The following is a 12,754-nucleotide window of genomic DNA, read 5'->3' as shown; positions in this document are numbered from 1 at the left end:
GAGCCACTATCTCGCCAATCAGTCTGCTTACCTGTGACTATTACGTAAGACCGCCCCCACCACGAATGAAGACACAAAATGTTCCAGAAAGTCGCTTTTTTTGCCATTAACTTTTCCAATAAAAAAAGATTTTGACGTCTAGTAGTTTTTGAGCTCCCAGTCCTCCCCTCCCTCCTCGTTACATGAAATGCGGTGTGTGTGTGTGTGTGTGTGCGTGTGTGTGTGTGTGTCGCTGTTAAAACCAACTTACCTGCCCATTTGCCAAGCTTTGGGGTGAGAAGCTGCCCGTTTCCCAGGACCCAAATCCTAATGCCCGAGATTACTTTGTAGATGATAGACAACACCAGACAGGCCACGGTGACGGTTCCGACCCAGAAGAGTGGCGTCTCTGCCATGAGAAGCATGTCCCCAATGTTAAACGAATGCATGGCAGCTGGTGGAGCGTTGACTCTTGCGCGCGCGTGTGTGTGTGTAGACCTCCAAAATGTTAGGCTCTTCCAAAATGTTAGGCTCTAATTTCCAAGCCACAGTGTGAGAAAGTCCCTTTATAAAGGAGGTTGTAGCAGCATCACACACACAACGACTCCCCACCACAACTCACCCAACACTAGTCTGGCCTGTTTTTAAGGGCCCCGCCCACCTCCTACTCCTAGCAGCCGCCGAACGAACCCTCCCCCGCACGCCATTGGCTGCGATCCCCGTCCGTCATCGGATACCCCCTCCCGCCGTTTGGCGCATTGAGACGTCAGTCACAGACGGCTCCCCTCCCCTCATTCACTGGGTTTCTCTATGAAAAGAAGGGTGGGTCGGAACGGACTGAGTGACGATTGGTCCGTTGTTACGCGAGCTCCCATCCGGCACTAGCCATTGGCTCTCTTCTGAGCAGGTTAGTCGGTTTTTTGCTGTGAGATTACGAAACCTTGCGATACCCCCCAAAGAACTGCACCACTTTATGAATGAAAGAGTGCTCTCGTTGGTGGACACAGTGCATGTCGTCCCGCCCACTGGATGCAGCCTGTTGGCTAAAACGAGGTGTCAGTCATCGCCATCAGTAAGCTCCCACCTTGGCCATGACTCACTCCGCTATTTTAGGTATTCTGTCTGGAATCATGATATAATAGCCTACTAAAAGAGCACAAACATCCATGGTGGGGTGAAGAAGCACGCAAGGCAGACACCAAGTCCCACTCCCCAGTGTCATTGTTATTGTCCGTTAATTTGTTTCCATGCAATCACAGAGTCTATACAGACATTCATTGTACACACAGTACACTAAAAACGCACAAATGTTAAAAAGGCAACCAAACTACAAACCCCAGCAACCCTCCGCAGTGCGGAAAACTCGCGAGAAAACATTGAGCAGGGCGGTGCGTGCGAGTTACATAAAAGCAGAAAGCCATGTGATTTTCCAACCGTTTATTTCAGTACCAGTCAGAAACTAAACATGAAATTCAGAAAATCTGAAGCGTTCTTACTAAAAGTAAAGCCTGCCATATACTTGACAGGTTTCCCAGAGTATGAAACTGTTTTATGCCTCAGCATTGTCTGCAATTGCAGTTAAAGGAACACTTCACCACTTCTCAACCTATCTTCATAATAGGTTCTCAGTAATAATCATGATAAAATTGCACAATTTCTTTCTACTCAGTCTGTGTCTCATAGGAGGGCTGAGGCAGTTCAGAAACCTGTCCACCAGTGACATAATCGTTAGAAGGCAGATTTACAAAAATGTTTAGATTTTTATTATTGTGAGAACGATGGCTTCCATTTTCACATTGCACCTTTTCAGAACTAGAAAGCCTCCAGTTTCTTCAGCTTGGATTCCCCATCGATGATGTCACTGGTGGACGGGTTTCTGAACTGCCCACAGCCCTCCTATTAGCCCCTTTCGGAACCCTCAGTTACCTTTTCTGAAGTTTGGACGCGGTACCCTAGTCCCTAGGGTCCCTCGTAGCTTATTCCACCCTCCATAGGATGCAGATTTACCCACTGTCTGTTCACGGAGACCTGCTCGGTCGCTTGAGTGTTGGTGAGATGTTTCAAAGATGCATACAACAGCTTTAGGAGACCGCCGCAATGTGTGCGAAACGGCATTAACCACCGTTGCCGTTAAGTATTTTTAATCTTTTTTTGAGGTTTTGCTTTGCTGAAATTCTCTCTTCCTCACTTCCCATGTCCCGCCTCCCACGACACAACAGCATTATAAACATCCTGCATGTATGCGGTCGGCAAATCAGAGGCAGTAACTAGGACGTGCAGCTAGCCAGTCGCCGCTCGGGAGGCGGTACAATGCGAAGTCAACAAGGAAGTCAAGGAAGTAACAGCGCCTTCGCCATATTTGGCGGCTACCGATAGTATAAGAGATTGCACAGAATTTTGCAAGCCGTTTAGCTGCTTTTTTTGGCATCCCAAGTTGTTGGAAGCCTCTTACAACCAAACTATGTATACATGTCCAGGCTGCCGAAGATAAACACAAGTAGATTGCACCTGTAGCCTAGCTCTATGATGGTCTGAAGGAGCGGCTGGTATTTAATGACTTTGGTCAAAAAGGCTTCCTCTAAGATAGAATCTGATCTGTTCTCTGGTGTGTTAGCAGAGAGATGTGCAACAATTTCAGGGTTTTCAGTACAGAGTTGAAACATGGAAGGTTTGACACAGGAATGTTTGTACATTCTCACAGACAGTGAAAAATGTTTAGATATGTCCATTGGGCCTCATGCGCCAATAAGTTCCTAACTTTTCCTCTTACATTTCTTCCTAAGTGAATTCCTAAGAGAAGTCCAGTCAGATTCATGAAACGTTCTTAAGTAGGCAGAATTGTTCGTAAGCATGTTCTTACGATGATGAATCCAAATCCTCGTAATTTGAAGGGGTGTGCCAGTTCATTCAAATTATCATAGGTAGACGCCCCACATATCCTAATTAGCATCCTAATTACCATAGGGAACCGCCCCACCAATCCCATATAAGGCATTGGGAATTCACTTTCCTACCTGTGTTCACCCAGGTGGGTGTAGTTTTGCATGACTCCATGGCCTTGCCTGCAGTCACACCTGTGTGTGATTGCAGCTCACAGGACCTCACACATAGAAATAAAGTTGAGTGAAGTCAAGAATACCTAAACTAAAGTCTAAATATGGTGGAACACCAGACTCCAAACATTAAAAATCAAAAATACTGTGGAGGTACTGAAGTGAACAGAAATTTTCACATTTTCAATATTTTAATATTTTAATATTTTCAATATTCATGAATGTATTTTATTATTTATCTCACAATAGTCAACTGGGGGGGGGTGGGGGGTTTATGTGGTGGGTATGGTGCGTTTGTTTGGGTTGGGTTGTGAACTCTAAACCAGTGGTTCTCAAACATTTTCATGTCAAGGACCCCCAAATTGACATGGATTCTGCAGACCCCCATATGAAAATATTTTCTGCTAGGGTAATGTTTTGAAGATTTATCAAAATGTTTTGAAAATAGCCGATCTACAAGCTCAAAATGGGCAGTAATGGGACGCGTTTGTGAGCTTGTATATTGGCTATTTTCAAAGTATAAAATGGGATTAAAGTGGTAAAATATTCCATATTTTGCTGTGGACTGCCTGGAACTTCCTCAAGGACCCCTTGAGGTCCTCAGACCAAACTTTGAGCATCATGCAGATGGCGCTGTTTTCCCTTTATGTTTTCAGATTGCACTTAAGAACGAAAAAGGCACCCTCAGAGTGCTCCACAGTGTGCGTAGATTCTGTTCTTACCTACGAACAAATCACAGCTAAGAAAAGATTGAGGGATCCCAAAACCTTCTTAAAAACTTCCTAAGTGGGTCTAAGAACAAATTTCCTCTTAAGAACTTCTTAGGAACGGTTGGCGCATGAGGCCCATTGTTATGAGATCAACTATTCTGTCGTGGTGTGCTATGTAAAGCCCTTTTGCCATTCAGAACGTATAGGCTACGTAGGCTACTTGTGCACTAATTGTAACTTTAAAAGACTGACAGGCAGCAGAAAACTGTCACAAAACTGCACAAATTGTAAATCAATTGCTCGTTGAATTGTTTGATGATGTTGCTAGAGCGTAGCCTATACAAAGTTCACATTTCATCAGAGTCATAGGCGTAGGCCTACCAATTAAAGCCTATAAAAAGTGACCATAGCTACATAGATGCTCACACATCTTCTCTTGCAATATCGAAAAAATTATGAGAACGTAAAATGATAAAGGAAAAAGTGCCATAATTTCAGATTTTTTTTATTGAAAAAAGAGAGAACACCATGAACACCATCCTGCATGTGAAAGTTCATCATTTAATCTAAGTGAAAAAAAGAAAGTTCATCATTTAAACTCAAATTTTGCTTTACAGTTAATTTAACTCAGTGTATACATACGTAACCAAATGGACCCCATGGAGGGCTGCCCTGTAGGCCATGCGGCTGTATATCAATGCTGTGGTGTCACAGTGGATTCCTCTATTCCTCACCAGTGGTCCTTGAGGCGGTTCCAGGTGTACCCAGCTGAATGATGGAGAGTTGGTAACCAAATGGACCCTTATTAGATCTTAGTCTACAGAATAAGAGAATAACAGATTGTTATTTTGATCATTTGCCTGCTCCTATGGTACCACATTGTGGACAACAAGTTTGGGTCTGAGAGGCTAAATCTCATTAAACGGTGGTCCGTGGCTCAAATGCCAATTTAATAATAGGCTTTGATATGAAATGGGTTGAAAACCACTGCTCTATACATTATACACATTTGGTTACATTTGCAATGGAGTGAGAAATTAATAACTTAACACCAAGGATTTTATTGTGCACCTGCTATCACCATATTTATTGACAATTATATTGCTTCCCCGGTCCCCCGAGAAAAGAAAAGAAAAACAGCAACAACAACAAACACTGGTCTATCTGCATCTCTCAATATTGCTATGTCTAAGCATGATACATTGAAAATGTACCATATATTCAATTATTCAAATCCCCCTCTGTGGAACAGGTATAGCAATGTAAAACTAATTTTATTTGTCTAAAAAATACTCCATACATGCTAATTATGAGACCTTCCTTAAAGTTAGAGATAAGAAGTCTCCAAGAAGGACAAGATTTGTCTGTCACATGTAGACAAACATGATAATTATGCTTCAGGCATGTAGACAAACATGATAATTATGCTTCAGGTATTTTATGTATAGCATGTAAGCCACGTATGCCCTATACTACATTTAGTAAATGTGTTAAAGTGCATTCACAGAATGCAATGTGTTAAGTGAGTTACAGTGCATTTACCAGTGTGTGGCCTGCATGCTGTATTGGTTAGTGGTTTATGGATCAACACAGATGTTGTAGTCCTGTAACACAAAACAGAGACATGTTTTATTTTAAACGTGTGACTCGCTGACAAGCTACGACCCTCATCCAAACACACAGTGAAAGAACTAGTACGTAGCAACAGTGACATGTGACACTGACAGTGACACACGCAGACACACACGCACAAATGCACAAGAGACAGACACGCGCGCGCACGGACACGGGCAGGCACATGCACACGCACACGCACACGCACACACACACACACACACACACGCTCTAATAAAACACTATTTGGTTTCATTTTACACTCTTAAGAGTTAAAGATCTTTAAGGTTCCATTTGATTACCAACTCTCCATAATTTAGCTGGGGACCACCTGAAGCCCCCTCAATGACCCCTGGTGGTCCCTGCAGGGCCACTGGTTAGAATCCACTGGTATACTCCAAAAAGTCCGTTGCCCCTGCATGTACAGTATACACCCCTATCTGCCACCACAGAACTGTGTTTACAAAGTGGCCACCTAACCACCTAACCACATGAGGTATACCTTTACCTTTAGGAGTGTGTGTGATGTTTGGAAAAATGTGTGTGTGTGTGTGTGTGTGTGTGTGTGTGTGTGTGTGTGTGTGTGTGTGTGCGTGCGTGTGTGTGTGTGTGTGTGTGTGTGTGTGTGTGTGTGTGTGTGTGTGTGTGTGTGTGTGTGTGTGTGTGTGTGTGTGTGCGTGCGCGCGCGTGCGCATGCGCGTGCGTGTGTGTGCGTGTGTGTGTGTGTGTGTGTGGTGTGTGGTGTGTGGTGTGTGGTGTGTGTGTGTGTGTGTGTGTGTGTGTGTGTGTGTGTGTGTGTGTGTGTGTGTGTGCGCGCGCGTGCGCGTGTGTGGGTGTGTGTGTATAATTCAGGGGTATTCAACAGGTAGTCCGTGAAGGTATTGCATGTGGACCCTGACCATGCATCTAGTAATGTAGCAAAGTGAAGATTTTGTATTCCACGGAACAGTGCACTAAAGTGTGTGCACTGTTCCGTTCCGTACGTGTTTCAATGTTGTCAGTTACTGGGAAGTCTGAGGTTAAGAAATTCCACAGAAAAGGGAGTTAGAATCTCAAGAAGGTGTACGAGCTGGCCTGATTGAGTCATCATTATTAGGAAATGTGCCCTGGTGCCAATAATCATATATCATGTCTGCTCTATAGCCTACTCATGTATATCAGTAAACCTGAAGGTTGGATAAAGTAATTAAATGGAATAAGGGTAACCATAGGATAGGAATAGATCAGTGGTTCTCAAAAAAAAACTCTGGGCCACTCGTATATTTCAGTTAAATAATTGGGCTTGATATAAGTTGTGAAATAAAGCCCTTAACAGTCATGATTTAATTTCAATCTTTTTATTAGCTAATAATTCAAATATTTTCTTACATTTGATGGACTTTTGAAATACTGTATTATCGAAACATATTTTAATACATTTAAAGGACCACTTCACTTTTCAACCTACCTTTATATAATTGGTCCTGATATGTTCATGATAAAATTGCCACAATTTGTTTCTACTCAGTCTGTGTCTCATAGGAGGGCTGTGGGCAGTTCAGAAACCCGTCCACCTGCACTGACATTGATGGGGAATCCAAGCTAATAAAAACGGCAGGCTTTCTATTCCTGAAAAGTTTCAGCACAATAATGGAAGCCATCGTTCTCAAGTTTAAATCATGTTAAAAGAAGTCTGCCTAACGATGATGTCACTGCATGGACGGGTTTCTTAACTGCCTACACCCCTCCTACGAGACACAGACAAAGAATGTGGTATTTTATCATGAACATTAGTGAGGACCAATTATATGAAGATGTGTTGAAAAGTGAACTGTCCTTTAACAAAGGCATTTTATTCATAGTATGAATAAAATGCCTGGGTTGCATTGCATAGCAGGGTCCTGGTTCCTGGTTCACAATCAGTTCAAATCCCCTGAAATATAGATGTCCATTAACATAATGGACATCTAGTAGTATGTATGGGTCCTCATAGTATGAATGATTTGACAATGAATTAACAATGAAGGATAATTGGAAATTAATTTAACTGAACCGATGTCTGAAACGTTCTAAAATGTTCTAGTTAGTATACAGAGCATCCGAGTATCTTTGTTGACAGTAAGATACACACACACACACACACACACACACACACACACACACACACACACACACACACACACACACACACACACACACACACACACACACACACACACACACACACACACACACACACACACACACACACACACACACACACACACATGCAGAAGACACAATCACTTAAAACAATTTAGAACTTTACACCTGAGGAAAAGATATATTTTCATTTTCAATATTTTTACATTCAATTCAAATCTTAAACAAAACATTACCCCCCTTTTCTCTCCTTTTTTATCACACGCCTTGAGTTTGACTCACTGAATTAAGGCAGATTCCCGCAACCTTTACAGGGCTTGACATTTTTGACATTTTTGAGGCACTTGTCCTTCGGACAAGTACATTTCCCATTCACTTGTCCGGGCACAAAAGTCACTTGTCCGGAGAACATTAAAACATATAAAATATCGCCAAAAACATATCTTAATTACGTCACCATCAACAGCCAATTAACCACGTATACCATACATACAGTACATACCACTTCTGGTCCAGCCGACCACAATACTTGCACACTCTGCTTGCGCAAGTAATAATTACATTATGCATTTGGGATTAGGCTCAATCGTATTATCCCCCCCTGGCTAGCAACAGGGAAAGACGCACAACAAATTCACTTCCCATATTACTACAACCCAAAATACACAAATAATCCAAAAGTATTAGTGACCCACCACATTCTTAACAAAAATATCAGTAGTCAACAGCAACACAGAAAAACAATATCTTCCCTCAACAACAACCTTTTTTCACTGACAAAAACTAAATAAAAACTAAGCCACGATGTCAAAAACTAAGACTAGATATACTGACAATTTCTTCAACAAATAAAAACTAAACTAAAATGTTAGGGAGGGACTAGCCTCAGAAACCCAGACGTTTAGGGAGAGACTATAGAAGACAAGTCATTTCATGCTTGGTTGCACTCTGAAAATAGCCGATCTACAAGCTATTTTCAGAGTGTAACAAGGTGGAAACCCATTTTAGTTGACAGAATCAACTGTAGGTTTAGGCGACTAAAATATGATATTTAGTCGACTAAAACTAGACTAACACTAAAACATTTCAGATGACTAAAAGTTAACGTCAATAGGTGTGTGTTTCTGCATCTTTGAGTATGTGAGTCCGCACACACACACACACACACACACACACACACACACACACACACACACACACACACACACACACACACACACACACACACACACACACACACACACACACACACACACACACACACACACACACACACACACACACACACACACACACACACACACCTTTCTCCAGTCCTGAGAGAACGTAGCATAGGGAGAGGAGGGCCTTCATCTTCTAAACAATAGTCAGTGTAGATCTACTGTCAGTCCTGAGAGAGAAAGAGAAATAGGAGAAAGAGAGAGTGATTAGCAGAGTGATAAACAGAGAGCCATATTATCGGCAGTGAAACAGACAAGGAGGAGGGAAAAGTAGAGATGAGAGACACAGAGTGAGAGAGAGAGAGAGAGAGAGAGGGAGAGAGAGAGAGAGAGAGAGAGAGAGAGAGAGAGAGAGAGAGAGAGAGAGAATAATATTTCATTTCTATAACCTAAAGCAGGGTTCCCAAATTTGTTTTCCCCAGGGGCCAAATTATGTCTAGGGTGCTATGGTGAGGGCCACAAGGTTCATGTGCGCGCAGATCTGCAAGCCTATAATGCTGGAGCCGCTCTGAGTACCCTGTCTGGAGTTTTTTTTTAAAACACCACTTTAAAAGAAGTATACTGTATTCATCATAATAGACCTCATGAATTTATTTAGAATAGAAGGACTCAACGTTTCGAGTCGAAATGTCAAAACTTTCGACCCTTGAGACGAAGACCCGGAAGGGTCGAAATGTTGACAATGAACGGTGGTTCAATGGTTGAAGTGCAACCCTTGCAAAAACGTCTGTGTCCGTTTGATTGATTGAAGTATTTATTAACAGTTTGCAGAATTAGAGTACATTTCAAGCACAACTCACTACAAAAACTGTGAGTGGACGACACCATAAAGCATTACACTTGTTTACAAGAGGGTCCACCGTTTTCAATGCATCATAACATTTAGAGACGTACAAATATACACTACTATATAGCCAAAAACAGGAAATCATCATAAAGGAGGTAAAAAAGGGGACAATTAACATACAGTGAGGGGAAAAAGGGGTGGGTGGGGGATTCAGATTTTACGGGGGCCAGTTTCGAATTGTAGACCCTTTGCCCTTTGAGAGCGGTTTTGAAGGAGTCAAGGGATTCACCGTATAGGCTACGCTACATCCATACAAGTGCACTAATAAACCACACGCACGCACGCACGCACGCACGCACCGTTCACATACATAAAAGTAGGCCTACCGCTGCCAGCCAGCTTGTGTGCGTGTCTCCAACATTTTGGGGGCTAAAAATAAATAAGGGGCTGTGGAGAGGAGAGAGAGACAGGCATTGTATGTCGTGACTCACCAATGGGGGGCTGTGACCCCCCCCTCCCCCATCCCCATTCTTATCTCTTTTGAGGGCACGATATTTCGGCTACCTCCTCCAGCTGCTGCGCGCACACACACGCACACGCACATATACTTGCCTTGTCCGTGAAACATTTTTGATGTTCTGTTTTACACACCAGTATAATGTTCTTATTTTGATCATAAAACCCAATTTATACTGAATGCCAAGTCTCCAGGTTTTCTTCAGAATATGTATGACATTGCTACGACACTATGGCAAGGACCACCATAACCTTTTCGTTCCATTTGTACACTCCCCTTTCCTATGCACTTTTTTCACAAATAACAGATAAATAAATACCAACAGACACAAGACAACACCGTGCAAGGAAAGGAAGATAAATATAAAGAAGAAGGTACTTCCAGCTTCCCTGCGTTGGCTGATCAGAGTGCGCGGGAGGGTTTGTAGGGTTCGATGTTTGTTTTGTAAACACTATTGACAATGAATGTAACTCATAATGTAACTCATTACTTCATATTGTCTCTTTATTGTTAATGGTGTTTAATGTGGTGTTTGTGTTGGCACCGTTTGTTTTACATCACCATTACATCACTTTAATATATTAGCGCCCCTCACTTCACACGGGTGTGATTTTTTATATATCTAATAGTTGAAGTGCAGAAGCAGAGTGCAGCATGCACGAACGACAGGCTCTACTTAGTAGAGCCAGCTCAACAAGATCTACCCACCAAAAAAAAGATGATTCCATTGCTGAAACTAGTTTAACAAGGGGACCTCATGTAATTCCGACGGAGCATTAGTCTGACATGCGTCCGCATGTCGGACATGCGCTGCTCTCGTGCTTGCGGTTATGGTTAGGTTAGGGTTTGAGGTGGGTTTTCGTTTGTCGGACCAATGACTAGTCTGAACTCTGAACTACGTACTGCACCCGTTTAACAATGTACCTGAGGGGGCTTTGGAATAGCAATGCTGGCATTACATAGAAGACAAACACACTTGGAATGGGAAATAGAGGGGGGGAAATGGAATTGATAGTTATTTTTTTGTATATACTTTGTAATGCTACTGACATTTGTGTGCAACATTCTTGAAAACAACTTATTGCATTGCTGGTTTGCGCTGACAGGCCCTTTTGACGTTAATCAAGTCACCAATTGTTTTTTTTTATTAATTTTATACAATTTAAATTATATATATTTTTAGGGCCATGTCATGTGGTCTATCTGCACAGCCTTTGTGATCTACTGGTAGATCACGATCTACCTTTTGGGCAACCCCACAGCCCTGCATCCAAGCACGCACACACATAAGACCTTTGATCTCTTTGGTGAACTTGACCCTGTGAGACTCAAGTCTGTGAGAATGTGTGTATGCTTAGTCACAACACAAATGTGTGTATGCTTAGTCACAACACAAATGTGTGTATGCTTAGTCACAACACAAATGTGTGTATGCTTAGTCACAACACAAATGTGTGTATGCTTAGTCACAACACAAATGTGTGTATGCTTAGTCACAACACAAATGTGTGTATGCTTAGTCACAACACAAATGTGTGTATGCTTAGTCACAACACAAATGTGTATATTCTTAGTCACAACACAAATGTGTGTATGCTTAGTCACAACACAAATGTGTGTATGCTTAGTCACAACACAAATGTGTATATTCTTAGTCACAACACAAATGTGTATATTCTTAGTCACAACACAAATGTGTATATTCTTAGTCACAACACAAATGCGTATATTCTTAGTCACAACACAAATAGCACAGACATCCCAGACATAAATGACATCATGCTCAACACACAGGATACAAACATGCATTTATCCTTTTTGTCTCAACATTCCAGAATACCTCAGAGGAACATTGTTCTGTGAGGAAGTAGCAGGTTTACTGCGTGGTAACTATTAACTGCTGAAGACCCAATTAACTGGTAACTGTAATGTTATTAGAAGAAAAAGAACAACGAATGTTAGGTGGAAGTATTAGAGTCTATTGAATTATTAGGTAGTCGCCGCCAATTTAAAATTTGTTAGGTAAGACACCACTTTGAGAAAGAAAACAAGGATGTTGTCATATTTCCTGAAATGACATCTGGATTTTGTGACACTCTGTTTCAAATTAGACATTGTGTTTTTGGAGCTCTGGCTCATGGACTAAGAACCGGGCCGGTTCAACCGTGGTGGAAAAGGGGCCTTGAAGATAACCTCGTAGCCTCCTCTCTATGCAATTTTGTTATTTTCACCTATAGTATATACGTGTATACCGGTAGGTAAAAATGAAATGAATAGTTATTCATTCATTCAAGTTTTATTTATTCTCGAAAATGACACTGAGTAATTAAACTCATTTCAGTGTCATCGAGTAATACAATATCATATATAAAAACATCACAATACATCAGAAGAAGGAAAATGAAAGGTATACATGTGAATTACAGAGGTTACAAATAGAGGCTAAAAACAGTTACATATTTGTGGGGATCTGTATGCTCACCAGGGTGTTAAAACGACTCAGGACTACCAATGTGGTCAATTTTAATGTAGTTTGCAGGTCATTCCATGTATTAGACAGTACGCGTACATACATGTACAATCGTACATACACATGTACAGAGACGTGCTGCATTTACTGTAATATATTCTGGAGAGAAACTTGTCCTCAATGTGCATTGCTATTAGGAGTAAAATAAAGTTTGGGTATATGAAAAAGAAATTACTTTTTACCTTCTTTCCTGACATAAATGTATACGGGTAAATTTTGACCC

General features: G+C 41.6%; 1 protein-coding gene across 1 annotated transcript in view; it reads right to left on the bottom strand.

Moving 5' to 3' along the window:
• hsd17b12a (hydroxysteroid (17-beta) dehydrogenase 12a) overlaps window positions 1-621 on the bottom strand; it is a 32,829-nt gene extending 32,208 nt beyond the window's left edge. The window contains exon 1 of the mRNA XM_079500824.1: window positions 251-621. Coding sequence (XP_079356950.1) covers window positions 251-428 — 178 coding nt within the window. The 5' untranslated portion in view covers window positions 429-621. The remainder of the gene's footprint in view (window positions 1-250) is intronic.
• Between the last annotated feature and the right edge of the window lie 12,133 nt (window positions 622-12,754).

This window comes from Electrona antarctica (genome assembly GCF_951216825.1).
Source record: "Electrona antarctica genome assembly, chromosome: 5".
Taxonomy (NCBI): domain Eukaryota; kingdom Metazoa; phylum Chordata; class Actinopteri; order Myctophiformes; family Myctophidae; genus Electrona; species Electrona antarctica.
The sequence above is the reverse complement of the archived record's forward strand: the minus strand, read 5'-3'. Positions and strand labels throughout refer to the sequence as shown.